At 41.4% G+C, this 18,158-nt stretch overlaps 1 protein-coding gene across 2 annotated transcripts in view; it reads left to right on the plus strand.

The window, feature by feature from the left end:
* POLA1 (DNA polymerase alpha 1, catalytic subunit) overlaps positions 1 to 18,158 on the plus strand; it is a 373,413-nt gene that overhangs the window by 307,278 nt on the left and 47,977 nt on the right. For both annotated transcript variants that reach the window (XM_074983379.1, XM_074983380.1), the window contains one exon: positions 513 to 609. In XM_074983379.1, the coding sequence (XP_074839480.1) occupies positions 513 to 609 (97 nt within the window). The remainder of the gene's footprint in view (positions 1 to 512; positions 610 to 18,158) is intronic.

The raw sequence follows: 18,158 nt of genomic DNA on the forward strand, positions 1-18,158 counted from the left end.
ATATCTTGAGAGCCATCCCATTGTAGAGTGCTTCAGTGTGTGAGGAATCATGAGATTATCCTTTATCCCATAATTCCAAATTCCATATATTACATTTGACCTGGGTCCCAGCGTGCTCGTATAGTACTTGTAATGTATCTGTGAAAATGGATGCATTTAATATGATTATCCATAATAAAGCCTTTAAAGGAATGATTTAACTATGAGCTAGTGTAGAAGATAGGATTTTAGATAAAATTCAGTAGTAGCAGTCTTCCCATTTACAGTGTAAATTATGAACATGAGTGCATATGAACTTATAGTTTGATAAAGCCAGTTTTGGTAACCTGCAAATAATGAATTTGCAGCTCTTAATAAATAGTCACCTGACATGAGGAGAATATGTTAGGAAATCAGTAAGAGGATCACTTTTTCTGCAGTTGTGTATTGATGCAGATACTAGAAAACATACCGATTTGAGGTTTGAGCTTTCTTGAAATAGTGGTTTTCATTTATGTTGTTTTACATTACAGTATTCTGACAAGGCCCTGTACACCCAGCTGTGCTTTTACCGGTACATTTTTGATGTGGACTATGCAATGGAGAAAGTTATTACTGATCAAGAGAAAGGTATGTTAAAATACTGTAATTACTTCTTGAATTTAAAGTGGAAATTTGCATCATAAAAGCCAAGCCTACTCTGTTGTGCTGTTCAAACCTACAGCGCACAGAAAGTAGGAGACCAAATGAGTTTAAGAATCCCTTGCATGAAGATGATGTTCCATAGGAATCAGTGGCTTAAGAATCCCTTATATATGGCTCCTGTTCTCCTGAAGTAATCATGCTTTGGGAACAAGAATGTGGAGCTTTTTTCAAATTCTCTGAAGATAAATTTGCTCTTTGTTATGAGATTGGAAGGGACATTGTCAACTTGACTAAATTAACTCATTTTTAAAAATTCGTGTTTCTGATAGAAAATCTTTGATAAGGTAGGTCCAAAATATTTTTAATTTCAGTGCTTTTGTCTTAAATTCTTGTGTTAACAGCGGTTAGCAGCAAACTGACTGAACAAGAAAAGCTATGAAACTAAAGCACAGTTAAATATACAAATTAAGTGAACTGAAAGACACTCATTTACTTTTTTCAGTTATTGAAATGTTAGTTAACAATAACCGATAACACAGTTTTCATGCAGAAAGGTGATTTTTCAAGTTGATGGACAGAGCAGTCTGTGACTCTATAACTCAAGACTAAAACTAAATTTTGGACCCCACCTTCAGTGCATTGTTGATCCAAAAACGAGTACTCAAAGTTCATGGTGGCTCCTATGAAGAGAAGATGAGATAGCAGTACCAGTATCCTGACAGAAATCTCCACAGCAGAACACCCTTTCCCCACCACCACCACCACTCCCCCCCGGCCGCCAACCTGCCACATGCCTTTGTCCCAATTAGAGTAGAAGATGAGGAGAAGCAGCCTGGTCTCCAGCTCCCTTCCACTTACTGGAGCCAGGAAATTGACCAGGGCTGGTGCCCTCATCAGTTTCCTGGCTCCCCAGAGTTGCATGAGGGTTGTGAGAACACAACCCTGGTCAGTCGGGGGTCTATTTTATTGGCAAATACCTGCACAAAAAACCACGGGCCCTATGAATGTGAATTCATTACTGCAGTTTGAGCTTCCAGGATGGAATACTGAAAATTAGTGATACAAATGTTCAACTTGAAATAGTTGCTTTGCTATCAAGATCCAAAGGAGGAAGACTTGTTAGTCTAATGTTTTAGTGTAACTACATCATCACAAACTTTTGCTTAGGTAATGTTCGTTCTGACAACAGGCCTTTTTAGTTACAAGCAAAGAACCCTTTGGCCAGGGAAGCCACTCCCAGAGTAGGGACCTTCCAGTAAGATCATGAAATGTGAAGAATGTTCATTGGAACTATCCCAGAAGCTAGAATATAAAGCAACAGCATTTAGCATAAAAACAGACAAAACTTTTCTGAACCAGCACAGGTGTTTCAAATTTCAAGAACCAAGCATAAACTCTGATGCTACTACACCTGTTTTGATGTGAAAATGTTTGAAAGAACTGAGTGTCATTTTTAGAAGCCTGAAACTCTATGGATACACATCTGTATTTATTTACTTTGTGTGATAAAAGGGCACTTATGTGTATATTCTTGTCATCACTTAAAAATGTGTCATAAAATACACTATATGCAGTAATAAAATGTAATAACACCCACCATGAATTACCCGGGCAACATAAAACTCAAATTCATGTCCAACAACTGCCCATCGTACAATTGTGCTTTTCCTCTATTTTCAAATGTCTGGCAAAAAAAGACAGACTTTGCAATGTGGCCTGAAGGGCTATCCAGCTAAAGCTGTTTTAGACTGTAGATGGAAGAGTGAATGCCAAAGCCCTCACAGAGAACACCTTGTCAGAAGCCTTTTCTCACTTACACCACTGTGCACCTCAGGCACTCTCACCTGTGGTAGAGTAACGCAGAGAGAGAGAGAGAGAGAGAGAGAGAGAGACTAATTTGCCTTATTAGTTGGTCCTAAGTCATTTGGAAACCAGATTCTCAAGGCTCACAGAAATGCTGCTATAGGTTGAACCTCTCTAGTCTGGAACTCCCTCATCCAGCAATATCTGTAATTCTGCACGATTTTAGTTAGCCGGACAACCACTGATCATGAGTGTGGCCAAGTTCCCCATAGTCCCATAAAGTTTGTTTACAGCCACCAGTCCTGTCTCTCACTGTCCTGTGCTGTTCTTTAGCTGTAATTTACACCGAAATATCTTAGAAGAGCCCAGTATGCAGTGAAAGTGTTGGTAATGCTGCTAGACAATACTGACCTCCCATGATCTGGCATATTCTCTCTTTTGGCACTGGTCAGGTCCCAGGGTGCTGAACTAGAGAGGTTCAACCTGTACCACCTTCCTAATTTAGGGCCGGTTGGTTATGTAATGAAAAGACGACAAGAATCTCACCTTTGCCTGACTGCTAAAAAACTCTAATCACAGACAATAGCAACAATATGGGATCTATCTGGTTTTCCTGTAAATTCCCTTCCTTAAAAAATAGTAGGGCAGAGGAGGGAAATGTTTTATTAATCAACTCAAAATATGGGTAGCAAGCCTCATTTTCATACACTTCTAGGACAGATTCGTCAGTGTTTCAGTCTGGATCTGATCAGACAACATGAATTGACCTACATAAACTGAAAGGGAGGCACAAGAAACAAAACAAACGAAAAACAAAGAACTGCAACTTCTGAGGGCATGGATGAAGAAGCTTGTGGGTAGTTCCTCAGCCATTTACATAGATGAGGATGTAAACAACACCACTTGCTAACTAACCACACAACAGTTGTGCTTAGTTGTGTGAGAACGGCACCCCAAAAGACACACTTCTTCTTCGATTGGTCCCTGTGGGTGCTCCACAGTAGGTGTCGGGCTCACCTGGCGCCGCAGATTGGAATTCTTCTAGCAGTTTCCACTGGATCATGCATGCGCCGATGCGTGCCACTCCCTTGTGCGCCCTCAGTCATGTGCGCTATCCGGTCCCCTCCAGTTCCTTCTCAACCGCCAACGGCTGCAGATGGAATCCGCTCCGGCTCTATAGCCTGAGACAGATAAGATAGTTGTTTTCCTTGTTAGCTCATTGTTTTTTTCCTATTATAAAAAAAAAAAAAAAGAAGAAGAAAAAAGAAGAAAAAAAAAAACATACAAAATAGTAGAGAGAAGAGGAACGGAGGGAAGAGGAGCGGACAAAGAAGGCTGTTTTAAGCCGTCCGCTACCTTGAGGGCCGTGAATGTTATCTGGGTGGTAGAACGCGCTAATTAGCGGCTAAGTACCCGATTAACAATAAAGACTCACTGCGATGGCTTCCTCGGGGTTTAAGAAGCGTGAGTCATGCCCGCGAGGCTGTGCCGGCCTCTGATGGGCATAGTGAGTGCATTCGGTGCCTGGGGGAGTCTCATGTTACCCAGAAGTGTTTGCACTGTGCTAAGCTTACAGCCAGGGCCAGGAAGGACAGAGAAATGAGGCTCAAAATAATCTTGTTTGATAAGGCCCTCCAGCCTGAGCCGCTGGAGAAGCCTCACACAGAAGGGCCCTCTGGGTCACATAAAAGTAAGGCGGCATCTTTGACCCCCTCTGTGCAAAAGAAGAAGAAACTCTCCCCAGCTCGATCCTTGCCAGCGGTTCCAGCGAGCAGGATGAGTGGAATGCAGAGCCCTCAGCCGCGGTCTGATGAAAGCGGCAGCGCGGTCGCGCACATGGCCAGGCCTCCGATAATGCAGCAGTCGGCACGGAGGGCACTGTGGGCGCCAGCGCGGCAAGCGCCGGAATCGGCGGCACCACCTATAACGGCGCAGGGGCACCCAGCACAGGGCCCACCAGCGCCGGAGGAAGCTACCTGCGCGGCACTGCTGATGACAGTACCAAGTGTGGCGCCGACAGCAGGGCCGAGATCCCCAGCACGGGAGGGGGTGGCACCCACCCTGCAGGGGCAGGGGAAGGCTAGAGCCAAAACCCGGCACCTCAGTCCATCTCCAGACAGGGCTGCGATGCCCTTATCACCCAGGCACCTCCCCCCGCCCCGCCCCCCGAGATACACACGCCGCATCGCCAGGCGACAACTCCACCGGCTTATTTCGGACCTCCCTCTCTGTTCCTCCAACCACCTTCGCCGTGGCTCAGGCCACCTTCACCCATTTTGGGCATGGATCCCTATGAGTGCTATCACAAACCAGCTTCACCATTATCAATGTCGTCATGGAGATCCCACTCTCCGATCGTGGTCCAGGTCTCCATCACCGGGCCCTTGTCCATGTTGTTATGTCCGTCTTCATCATACTGAACACTGACATCGGAGGTCTAGATCCAGGGGCAGATTCCCCTCCCACTCCTCGCCAATACTCCCGTGTACACTCTCGCTGTGGGAGAGGAATGCAGCTGTCCCAGGGGGAATTAGGTCCAGAGTCCTGAGACTTTCCTTCACAGCCCATGAAGGAGCAAGCATGCCGGAGGACTTGGGGGAGGTTTATCCCAGCGGTTTCTCCCCAGATGAGGCAATTGTCCCCGGTGATGTCTCCCCTCCGGATGACCTTAAACAATTCCAAGAGCTGTTCAGAAGAGTAGCATACATGCAGGACATTCAAATAGCAGAGGTACAGGAGAAGCATCGTAAACTCCTGAAAAATTTGAGACCCCCGGCTTCATCTAAAATCGCTATCCCACTGGACGAAGCCATTATGGAGTCAGCCACTAACATATGGCAGACTCCGGCCTCTATTCTGCCGACGAACAAAAGGGCAGATAAGAAATACTTCGTCCCAGCCAAGGGCATGGAGTTCCTGTTTATCCACCCACAGCCCAATTCTTTGGTGGTCGAATCGTCCCAGCAGAGGTCGAAGACGTCTCAGTACAAATCGGGGGGTCGGATAAAGATGCTAAGAAATTAGAGCTGTTCGGCAGGGAGGTCTACTCCTCCTCTAGCCTATTATTGAGAATGGCAAACTATGCGGCACATTTATCAAACCATAACTTTGACAGTTACTCTAGACTCACCTCTCTCATGGATTCCCTTCTGGAGGACAAGAAGCCAGTGTTAAAGGCGATTGTCCAGGAGGGCTACACGTCTTCGCGAACGGGAGTTCAGATTGCCCTGGACGTGGCGAACACAGCGGCATGCTCAACAGCCGCAGCGGTGGTAATGCGTAGGGAATCCTGGCTCCAGACGTCTGGTATCCCCAGAGATCTACAGGCAAAGATCGTGGATCTTCCCTTTGACAAGCAAAAGCTGTTTGCAGAATCAACCGACTCGGTCCTCCACTCTAGCAAAGGTTCGAGGGCCACACTTAAGACCTTGGGTATCTACACTTCTCCATACAAGAAAAAGAAATTCTATCCTCAGCAAAGGCACTACGCTTACCAACCACAGCGCGCACAATATCAGCAAGGCTATGACCAAGGGCACCATCAACAGCAGCAGCAGTACAGGGCCCCCAGGCGACATTCTCAACAAAGTCGTACAACCTCGGGGCAAGCCCAGAGGCAGCAAGTTTGACAGGTATGTCGAGGACTGCACTATCAATACCATCGCTCAATGCCACTCTCACCTCATGTTCCCTCATCGCCTCAAACCGTTCCATTCCCAATGGCAAAAGATCACAACAGACAAATGGGTGCTGGAAATTATGGCCACGGGTTACACGATCCCCCTCCAGTCACTTCCACCGACGAAACCTCCCACCCGGCCTCCTCTCAGGGACCCTTCTCACGAGGTGAGGCTGAAGCAGGAGGTAGATCACCTCATGTTTATAGGAGCGGTGGAAAGAGTGCCGGAACAATTCCAAGGGAAAGGTTTTTACTCACACTACTTCCTAACAGAAGAAAACAGGAGGCTGGAGGCTGATTTTGGACCTACGGGGCCTCAACCGATACTTGCGCAAGCAGCGCTTCTGGATGATTACAGTTGCCTCCATACTTACGGCACTGGACGATGGAGACTGGTTTGCAGCCCTCGACTTACAAGACGCTTACTTTCGTATAACAATCCACCCAGCACACAGACACTTCCTCCGTTTCACGGTCAGCGGAGAACATTTCCAATTCAGGGTTCTTCCGTTCGGCCTATCCTCGGCACCCAGAGTCTTTACCAAAACCCTGGCAGTGGTATCAGCTTACCTGCACAGGCAGGACATGTTTATCTTTCCATATCTGGACGACTGCCTACTGAAAGGGGCCTCAAAGGCAGAGGTCCTACGCATAATACGCGTCACCGCGAACACGTTTACTTTGCTGGGCCTAGTTATCAACCTTGCAAAGTCAAAGACCAAACCCACGCAAGATATAGAGTTCATAGGGGCGTGCATAAACTCTATCGCATCAAGAGTATACCTGCCCGACGCCCGCTTCCGCACCATGAAATCTTGGTGCAAGTCATGATATACAGCCCCGCGGTGCCGGTCCTAACATGCCTGCAACTGTTGGGGCACATGGCGGCCGCCACGTTTGTGGTACAGAATGCCAGGTTACACATGTGAAGCCTGCAGTATTGGCTGGCAAGTATTTACAAACCGGCATCCCATACCATCCACAGGGTAGTATCGCCCACGACGGAGGTACGGAAGTTGCTAGCATGGTGGGCAGATCCCAAGAACCTGCTAGTGGGAGTGCCCTTCCACCAACCACAAATATACTTAACATTACTATAGCTCTTTTCATCTAAACTTTGCAGACATTAATGAATTAAACCCTATAATACTCTTATGAATTGATGTAGGTCCATTGTATAATTATGGAAACTGAGGTGCAGAAAAATTAAACATTCCTAAGGTCAAACAAGAAGGCTGTGATAGAGCCGAGAGCAGGGGTGGGCAATAATTTTTGATGAGGGACCCACTCATAAATCTTGGTAAGTGGTAAAGGGCTGCACTTTAATATGGAAGAGGTGTGGGGTCTGGGATAGAGGTTGGATGAAGAAGGGAACTCTGGGTTGGGGACTGGGGTGCACATTAGACCGTGGGATATGATCGGACAAGTGGGTGAAGGAGTGGGTTGTGGCCTATGGGAGGGTATTGGGGTGCGGGGTGCAGGAGGGGGTATGGGTGCAGTTTTCTGACATGGGGGAGGGATGTAAGAGCAAGTGCAGGATCTGAGAGGTAGTTGTGATGTGGGGCTCCGGGGCGGAGGGTGCAAAGGTGATGACCTGGGGCGGGGTATTGGGTTGCAGGGTCCAGGAGGGGATATGGGTGTAGGAGAGGATTCTGGCCTGGGGGAGAGTTATAGGAGAGAGTGCAGGGTCTGGGAAGGAGGGGAGTGCATGAGGTGGAGGTGCCAGGGAGAGGCTCTGAATGGGGGGCACTTACCTCGAAGCAGTTCCTGGCCAGCAGCATTCTCAGGCAGGCTTTCCTGTCTACCAGCTGCCCTTTCCCACTGGCTGTTCCGTGGGGCATTCTGCGCTGAGAGGGAGGGCTTCGTGGTGCTTCCCACCCTCAGCAAAATCTCTCAGCTCCCATTCGTCAGTTTCCAACCAATTTGAGCTGAGAAATTTTGCTGGGGCTGAGGGTAGTACACAAAGCTCTCCCACCTCTGCAGTGCAAAGAGCCAGAAGGAGCAGCTAGTTGCTTTGAGCAGTGCTGCTTCCTGCTGCAGGGACAGGCTGTGGGACAAATTAAAAGTCTTAGCAGGCTGGATCCGGTACGTGGGCTGGATCTTGCCTGACCCTGGCCAAGAGTAAAATGGAGACCTTCTGAATCACTGTCCAGTGCTTTAATCTTGGCCCATTCTTCCTCATTAGTAAAATATTAATTTTGGGGTTAGGGAGATTTAGTCAGTTTAATTTACTCTTGACTCAGCAGGAATTATAATAATTAGTTGACTTTTTCAAGTACATATCCTGACACTAATTTGCAACTTACTGTACTTAAATAATTGTGCGTCAGTGATGACTATTTTACGCACAAACACAAATCACACAAAATTATGTAAACTAGAAAGTGAAGGAGAAACTTAAAAGTAAAATGTTAAAATTAATTTACTGAAAATATTTAATTCTAGTAGGCAGGTTACAGATGTCTATATATCTCCCTAAACATATTGCATAGTTACCTTGTATACTGTCATTAAACTGAAAATTCATTTAAAATCTCCACTGCCTGACCCCATTGTTTCAGAGAGAGAGAGAGAGTGAGAGAGAGTGTGTGTGTGTGTGTGTGTGTGTGTGTGTGTGTGTGTGTGTGTGTGTGTGTGTGTGTATAAATAAATAAAAAAATCTCGGAGCCCTGTAACACTTTTTTTCCATGAAAACCTAGGTCATTGTTTTCTCAGAATGTTGTCAGTTTTGTTAATAAACTGAGTTAAAATACAAAGTAGCTTTTAGTAGAGATCTCTTGTGACAGAAGATGAATTTCTGTAGTGAAAAAGAGTCTGACGTTGTGCTGCTTTTTACAGACCACTGTCAAGATTATCGAATGTGGCTAACTTAAAAGTTTTGACTAGGTTTCAGATCGCAATTTTCTTGAGTTTTTTTTAAATTAAGCTTTGTGGAGTTAGGAAATGTGACAATGCAAACAGGAACCATGTAATTTTGTATACACCTTGGTATGTGTGTACCCGATTGGCAAAAGAACATATTGTAAATTGGGGTGTTAGATTTCAGATGCTTGTTTAATGTTTCTGGAAAAAAAAATTTCACAAAACTTGCCAGCAAGCAATTAATAGCATGAACTAATCATTTTGGTATTTTGAGAAATATAGTAGTTTTAAACAGATGATGCAGAATTTATTTTTAAAATGTATTGTGCTTATACAGTTAATGGCTTTTATTTCCATAATGTTTTTTACTACATAATTATACATCTTAATTACGTAATTACCATCATAATTATTATGTAATTACATCTAGTTCCACTAATTACAAAATCAGGAAGTGTAATTATCTAGTAAAAACTTTCTGAAATCTTATTTATTCACTAGAGATTATTTAAAAGACCAACCAGTGACCTATTGGTAATATTGTATACTGTTTTACATATGACACACAAGTTCAGTTCCTGGCCTCTTTCTCCCCCAGCCAACATGATAGGGAAAGCTGCAGAAAGAGCTCTTTCATTTTCTTCAGTGTGAGTGCCATCTAATTAAATATCACCTACCACCTGTGGATGACAAAGAAATTGAGTAGAAGGTTGTTTTGTACCCTACTTCAATTAGGTTAGTAGTACAGATACATCCTTTGTTACTAAAATCAAGTGTGTGCAAGGAGTATGATACTTCAAAATGGAACGTCACATAAATGGAACTGAGTCAAAAGATGAAATAATCAGATTGTGGATATTAGAACAAGATAATTTTGCTTTGAATATCTGAGGTAATCTGGTATTATATCACAAGTGAGTCAAAAGTCATTACAAAAATGTAACTTGGTTAACAAGGGGAAACATGCTCTACCACCACCTAGAGACTGAGATTCTGCAGGATGAACCTCTCTAATTCAGCACTCTCTCATCCGGCTACATCTGTAATCCAGCATGATTTTAGTTAGCCAGACAACCGCTCATCATAGGTGTGGCTGAGTCCCATAAAGCTTGTTCACAGCCACCAGTCCTGGCTCAGTGTTCTGTACTGTTATTTAGTTGTAATTTACCCCTAGATGGCTTCTAAGAGCCCAGTAAGCCATGGAAGTGTTGGTAATGCTGCTAGAAAATCTTTGCCCCCTGTGGTTCAGAAAATTCTCTTGTCCGGTACCACTCTGATCCTGAGGGTCATGGACTAGAGAATTTCAACTTCTACGTTACAATCAGTCTTCCATAGAATTCCCATAACGTTTTGACTCACTCATGGTAATTTCATTCATTTAATTTGCAATGTCTGTCATACGCTCAAATTCAGTGGTCCTTCATTTTTATTATTTAATTTTTTTTAGTTTAGAAATAATCATAAAACAGAGGGCGTAGAAAATTACATAGTTTGATTTATCCAGCATTTTGGGTCTTGTGCTTATGGTATCTGGGCTTGGTCATAAATACAATAGGTGAAATATGCTTAGGTTTATGGCAATTCAGAGCTGGCAACAGACTACACCTGACCATGGGCAATAACAGGTGGGCGCTTGACTCTGGGCCCTGCAGAAGGAGAGGGGGTGGGGTAGTCAGACCTCAGTGCCACCCAGGGCTCTGGTCATGATTTTAAGGAGCCAGGGCTCTAACCACCTCTGCTACTGTGATATAGACCCTGATCCTTTTTAAATCGCTATGCCCTGAAGCAGCTACCCTTTTTGGGTGCCCCTTCTCCGTCCACAGCCTTGTGGCTATGTTATATATATGATGTGAAATCTTGAGTCCACTGAAGTTAATGCAAAAACTGTCCTTGAGTTTGGTGGGGCTAATATTTTATCCATGGGGGCGGTCTCTACACTGGAGAGTTTTGTTGGCAGAGGGAGCCTTCTGTCGACATAACTTAGGGAACATCTACACACACACTCACACAAAACGTTCTGTCGACAAAGTCTCAACAGAAGTCTCCATTTGTCTCGACAGTGTTATCCCTCGAAAATTTGAGGAATAATGCTATTGTCAGAGTTCTGTTGACAGAAGTGCAATGTAAACACTTCTGTCGACAGAAAGAGCCTCCGGGCAGCTGTTCTGTTGACCAGTGGGCAGGGCAGTCTGGCTACTCACTGTTGACAGAGTGGATTGTTCTGTTCATCTGCTTTTGTGCGTAGATGACTCTGTTGACTGATGTTACTGTCAACAGATGTTTCTAGCGTAGATATAGCCTGGCTGTCTTTGCTTTTTAAAGAACTTTTTTTGTTACCTTGTTGACCATATTTTAATGTATGTCTATTTGATGACACTTTTCATTACTTGTCTTTAATGTAAATAATTGTATAATAATACAGTTTGGAACAAAAATTATTTGTAGTCAGGCAAACTTTTGATTAAAATAAGTGTTGTGTAAAATAAGTGTAAGTGTTGTGCTTACATTTAGTAGTAATGTGGGAAATTACTCATGTCTATACAGTAAGCAAATCAATAACTTTTGATTGAATAAAAATATTATAAAGTCCTAATGAATTCCTAGATGTATCATTCAGCAAACCAATGACAGTAATCAAAGTAACATCAGAAATACAAGGCTTAGTCTTATATTCACCATAACAGCAAATATTTATTTAATATGTCTAAAATTCAGTGGAAAGAGAACCTGCCTGAAGAAAAATACCTTCACTAAAATGGGAAAAATAATTTGAGCCTGGGAGAAGGGTGTGGTAGGAAAATAAATAATTAGAATTTAATATGGACCTAATAAAAGAGGGAAACTGATAATCTCTGTTGCAAAAAGTCGTTAAGTGTCAAGAATAAGAAATCAGTGGAAATTTTGTGGAATTGTCCTGCACATAATATATGTTCTGGGTAAAATGGGGTTTGTGTGTATGTATCTTTTATATAAAACTTCCTGCACTGACGAGAATTACTTGTCCTTGAAAAAATTGTTACCCGCCCTTTTAACTGTATATAACAACTCTGCTTATTTTCATCCCTAAATTAATATTTAAATATAAAGGATTAAATCCTGAGATGATATAAATCTGTGTAGGTCTGTTGACATTCAGTATCAGCACACCAATTAACACATCCTCAATGTCTGACTTAGAAAGCCGTGAATTACCATCTTCCGATCAGTTTCCTAAACTTGCCAAAAGGAACTATATTGACTGTTAAAACTAAAGTATACATTGGTTATTATTGTAAAGAGTTTATCACATTTTAGTTTTGTTGATGGCAGTAACCTTGGAAAAACAATAATCAAGTGAGAGACCCTTCATAAGTTATATATCATAAACAGATTACATTTCCCTTTTCAAAGACTGTGACGCTTTCTTGCCCTACGGGCATGTGTCACCAAACACTAAGATCTATTCCACCTCAAGGTGTTGAGAGCTATGTATGTAACTGCATCACAATATCGAAAGGGTTTTTTTTATTTTATTTTATACTGTCAGCCAGGAGAATTTATTTAATTAATTGGCATAGGTTTTGTGAATGATGCATGATCCAGTGATAAAAATTTAGTATATGACAACTGATCATCTGAAGCAATTTTAAACTGATTTATTGAAATGTTTTTCGTGGAAGTTATGCTAAAGTGTAGTGGTCATGTGTTTATCGCTATAAAGACTTAGCAATGTAGAATGGAGATAATTGTGTTTGTTTTGGTAAAAATTAAATAAAATAAAAAAATTGGTAAAGATTTTATTGCTATGAAAATGAAGTATGCATGTAAAACCTAAGGTGGGCGTAGGCTGTATAGAAGATCTCATAGTGCCAGTGTCTTGACTTGCAGTCCATCTGCTGTTCCAGTTTGTTGCCTGTCTAACCAAAGAACTAGTTGTCCAGTGTGATGCAATGGTTCTAAGATGTAAACAAAGCATGGCAAGCATACATGTAGGGTATTCATCACCATAAATTCTGAACACTAAACACCCACACCCAGGACAAGTGAAACTATGGTCTAAATTGCATTGGCTTTCAGGTGTGAATTTGACTACTTCTTTTGTAACTTAGTTCAAGATCTACTCCCACATCTTCAGGATGAAAGGTTAGTGGGATAATTCTTTGAGTTGCTTAGCCCCCTTCTGTATTTTTTTTAAACAACTGGTGGAAGCTCTTTTGCAAGAAGTTGATTTGATCCTGCCAAGATTACAACTGTCAAATGAATATCAAAATGTTTTCCCACCTTAAATAATTTAACTCAGAGTATAATAATGTAATTATTTTGACATGAAAACGTTACATACTGTAGTATTTCCACTTATCTTAAAACAGACATTTTCACTTTACAAGAGATGCATGCAGTAAGACAAAACAAAAAATGAATAAAAGGAAGTGAATGACAGACTGAGCTACTTTGTTTAGAGGATAAAAACAAATAAAATCCTATTAGTGTCAAATATTATGAACTTAGAATTAAAATGTACAGCTATTTATTGGGCTGTTTCATATTTTTATGTAACTGTAGGTGGGTGCATAAATGTCTAACACATGAAACTAACGATATATTTGTTGGGTGACTATTTTCTGTTTGACACGGTAAGTTCATGGTGGAGTGGAAAAGGGATAATAGGAGAAATTGTTAGTATGTTGCATTATCTTGTGTAAAGTACACACGAAGCATTACATGTATTTTCCTTCCAAAATCTTTTTTTCATTTGTGAAACAGATAGTTTGCATTTGCTTTTTGCTAAGACTTATAGTTCAGAATGTCTTTATTGAAAATTAGTTACTTCAATTGACCAAAATAAGTATCATAAATGCAACAGAATTGCTAAAAGAAATATAGCTATTATGCTTTCAGTACCTATTAAGTTGCTACCAATAATTATTAATTGTTTTAATCACAACCAGTATTTTTTATGCAGGGGAAGATTTTACATTTGGTATCTTGAACTTGACTTATAATAGTGTTGTAGGCTCTTTAAGTGGACAAGTTGATGATAAATCAACTTGATATACCATATAATTGTGATCTGTGAAATATTACTTATGTAAAAATGTTGGTTTATTGGCTTGTAGTACAAGGGGGCAAATATGTATACCATTTAAGATTTTGCATTTGTAGGTAGCTGAACAATAAATACATAAATTAGTGGATAGTGAATCACAGAATGTTCAGTTGTCTTCATATGTGCATAAATAGTCTGAGAGGTAGCAGTGTTAGTCTGTAGCTTCACAAAAAAGCAGTAATGTAGCACCTTAAAAACTAACAAATTCATATCTGCATAGTCTTTAATTGGGTCTTTATTGAAGATTTTGACTAGACATCTGAGGATAGAATTTTTTTTCTTTTAACTTAAGAGTTCCACTTTTTTTTGGCTTCAGCCAGATTTAAAATACCAACACAGATAACCATTTTGTCTGTGCTTCCAGAAAAAAAATGGAAGTGCAATTTAATACAAAATTCTAAAGAAGGGCTTTTTTTGAGCTTTAGCTAGGATGTGAGTTGTATTTATTTTCATTTTTTTGAGGAAAATTCTAAGCTAGTTCAGTTTTTCACCAGAATTAATTTGGACTACTGGGGTAGATTATTTAAATTATTCAGTCATTTGTCTCCTATTTCCCATCTATGCCTGCTGTTCTGAGATGAGGTTTGGTTTTTGCACCCAACCCCAGTTAATGTCTTAATGATCTACATTTGTGAAAAAGAAGCAGAATCACTCGATTACTTCTTTCAGTAGAGTCCCTGTGGGTGCTCCATTTCAGGTGCATAAACTTCTTGCGTACCTTTGATCAGAGTTTTTCATAGTGTTGTCCATTTGACCTGCACATACAGTACTGACCTCATGCCTCTGACCATGGCTATGTAGGACTATGTGGGTGAACTGCCCTCACTTCTGGGGTTACCATATTTGACCTGTCAAGAGGACATCTTTGTGAGGGAGTGTTCTGTTTGTTAGAAATATTAAAAAAACATGAATCGGTAGATACTGCTACAGATGCACTCCCTTGCCAGGGTGTCTTTTTTTATGTGGTAACACTACTCAATTCCATCTCAGTTGCTCATGCTGAGAAGTAGCCTAGCATGTCCGCATTGTACATGCCTTAGATGCATGCTAAGTTCATTTACTTAGTTTAATTTAACTGATTAGCTTTAATTACTTTAGTTAATTGTCTATTGAAAATATTGTTTTATTTGCTTTGGAAAAAATCCCCCTCCCCTTTTGTGAGGCCCATGTCCAGGTTCCTGGAGTTTACATGTTACCTCACATGGGCAGAGGCTATTCCAGTCAAAGATGGCCACTCGTGGGTTTGCTGCCTAGGGCAGATGCACAAGGGGTAACTTCTATTTGGCCTTCAAATCCAGGGTATAGAAGACTGGAAAATCAAGTCGTTACTAATAATGATGGCACATTCCCTTTCGAGCCAGATCAGGAGAACCGCCTTGTGGATCAGTTCCTAGGGTTCAACAGTGTCCCTTCTGTCTCAGCAGAAATCCTCCGAGAAAGGGGGCAGGCCTCTGAAACCCCCTTTAATACCTCTCTCGTTAGTGTCCCTATAGCTGTTCCACTTCAAGCGTGCATCTGCCTTTCAAGCTGATTTCTAGCTAGCAGTGCCTGTTTGGCCCACATATGCACTCTGTGCCTTCTCATGGCAGAAACCAAGGCTATGTAGGAGTGCACAAATGAACCACCTTTGCTTCCTTCTCTACTGTCTCACCCCAAGACAGAACACTGGCAAACTTTCATAGAGTGTATTCAGTGGTGTTTGTCCAGGAAAATAGCCTTCTTTCTGGCTCTTACATGAGCTCACTGAGTTGGAGAGACTGGGTCCTCAATGACAAACCTTCTTTTCACAGTAACAGAGAGAAAGCCATGATAGTCTATATAACTATCAAAACAAAAAAGCAGTAGAGTAGCACTTTAAAGACTAACAAAATAATTTATTAGGTGAGCTTTCGTGGGACAGACCCACTTCTTCAGGCTTGATGATCTGAAGAAGCAGGTCTGTCCCACAGAAGCTCACCTAATAAATTATTTTGTTAGTCTTTAAAGTGCTACTTGACTGCTTTTTTTCTTCTTTTCACAGTATTCTACAAGAACAAAGTTCCTTTCTGACCACACCCATTTTTTCTTCCTAATATATCTTCTGAGTTGAGTCTGAATTGAATCATTTACCTATCAATTTTCTTTTCAAAACCACCTAGTTGCATGCTGGAGAGTACTATATCCTAGAGGACAGGTAGATGTTAGCCTTCTGTCTAGATTGTCTAGGAGATTTACTAAATAATTTAGTCCTGTTTCATTTGCACAGATCTAAAGGTTCTTCTGTTTCTGCCAAAAGAGTATCAAAATAGCTTTTGGGGTGTGTAATTGTTTGTTATAGGGCTGTCAGCATTTCATCTGCTACTAGTATGTCACCTCACTTGATGACGTCACAATCTGCATATATGGCTATACTTTAAAAATGTATTTGAGGTCTGCAGAATTGCTACATGGTCTTAGTATGCATCCTCTCTAGGTTTAACACCTTCGTACGTGTCTCTAGATCTGATGCATTAGTTGGCAATGCAGTTCTTTGTTCTGGATTTGATTCCAGGATGTCCTGCTCCTTATGGGGGTACTGCTCGAGAGTCACCTGAAGTGAAGTACCCTTTAGGGTCTCTATTCAAAGAAAAAAAGAGTAACTGTAGTTCTTTAAGCAGTGTGTCCCTGTGGGTACTCCACTACCCTCCCTCCTTCCTCTCTGCTTGAGTGTTTCCTTCTGAAACTCAGTGGTCGAGAAGGAACTGAAGTGTGTCTATGTGCATAGCTTATTATAGCCTCAGTACAGGGCATGATCTTGTCAGCAACATGTGTATGGGCAGAACAGACACAGCTAACCAAAGGTCCATGGGACACATACTTACCTTAAGTGGACCACCCATAAAGGGACACATCTCAAAGAACCACAGTTATGGAACAGAGTAATCTCCTTCTCCTCATGCAGCTCCTGTTCCACATCTGGGCACGCACCCCCTCTAGGCAATATAGAAGTGTGCCTCGATTGGGACTTCAGCCCCTGATCAGTAAGAAACTATTGATTCAATCAGAGGTCCCTAAATGTCCAAAATTAATGCATTCACTTTCATGAGTATGCACATTTTTTAAAATGCCTGAGATTGGCCCAATCCCTCATGTATTTTCAGAAGTGATATTGGTAGGTAGAATCTCTTTAAAAATACACTGTATTCTAACAAGAGTTATTCAAATGAGACTTTTTCCCAGTAGCAGTAATTATAGAATGAGGGGCTTTTTTTAGAAACAGGTAAAGGAGCTTACTGCCATTGCATCAAAACACATGGAACTGTATTGGCAGCAGTTATGCTGCAATAATTAAGGGTCTGCCAATGTATCAAGTTTGGGGGGTAATTGTTTGGTGTGCTACCCTGGGGATAGATCTGATCTTATTTAATAGGTTTTGTTTAATGAACTAAAAGGAGCAATAGAGTGTAGGTTAAAGGATTCTAGAGTTTAAACTAAATTAGGAGTTACGAACACTGGTGAGGAAAGAGAAATAAAAATGAGAGCTGGGGGAACCAGCTAAATTAGAAACTAGATGCATGAATTTAAAAACTTAGAAATAATGTGAACAAATATCTGAAGAAAAATCATCCAAAATACATACGTACTCAGTGTGAGGAAGAAAACCTGGAGTATGGTGGTACTAAAGATGTACCAGTAATGCAGTGATTTGCAGTGTAGCAAGGCAGCAAAACTGTCTATTGCAAATTTGGACTGCACGTGCAGAGAAGGAAAGTGTGAGTTAAATAATGTAGCTTGTCTAACTAGTGATTGAGGGGAGAAATAATTCTGCAAATATTTGATGTATAGATACCTCCAGAAGGGACAAGAAATTAGTTGTTAAAACAAGGGATACCTACATTTAATAGAGTAAATTAAGGAAAGGAAAATATAAGATTAAACATCTGGAAAGTTACTTGTGACTAATTTTCCAAGAAAGTGGAGGAGACTAAGTTGCTCGTGTTATCAAAACTAGAGTGAAAATGCTGGTAAATGTAAAACAAGCAACAAATCTTTCTTGAAAGGAAGTTGGTCTATACAATCCAATCAATCTGTCTCTTTTTTCTACATGTGGATATAAAATTCAACCATTTAAAAAAAAATTAAATG

Source organism: Carettochelys insculpta, chromosome 1 (genome assembly GCF_033958435.1).
Source record: "Carettochelys insculpta isolate YL-2023 chromosome 1, ASM3395843v1, whole genome shotgun sequence".
NCBI classification, from domain to species: Eukaryota; Metazoa; Chordata; order Testudines; family Carettochelyidae; genus Carettochelys; species Carettochelys insculpta.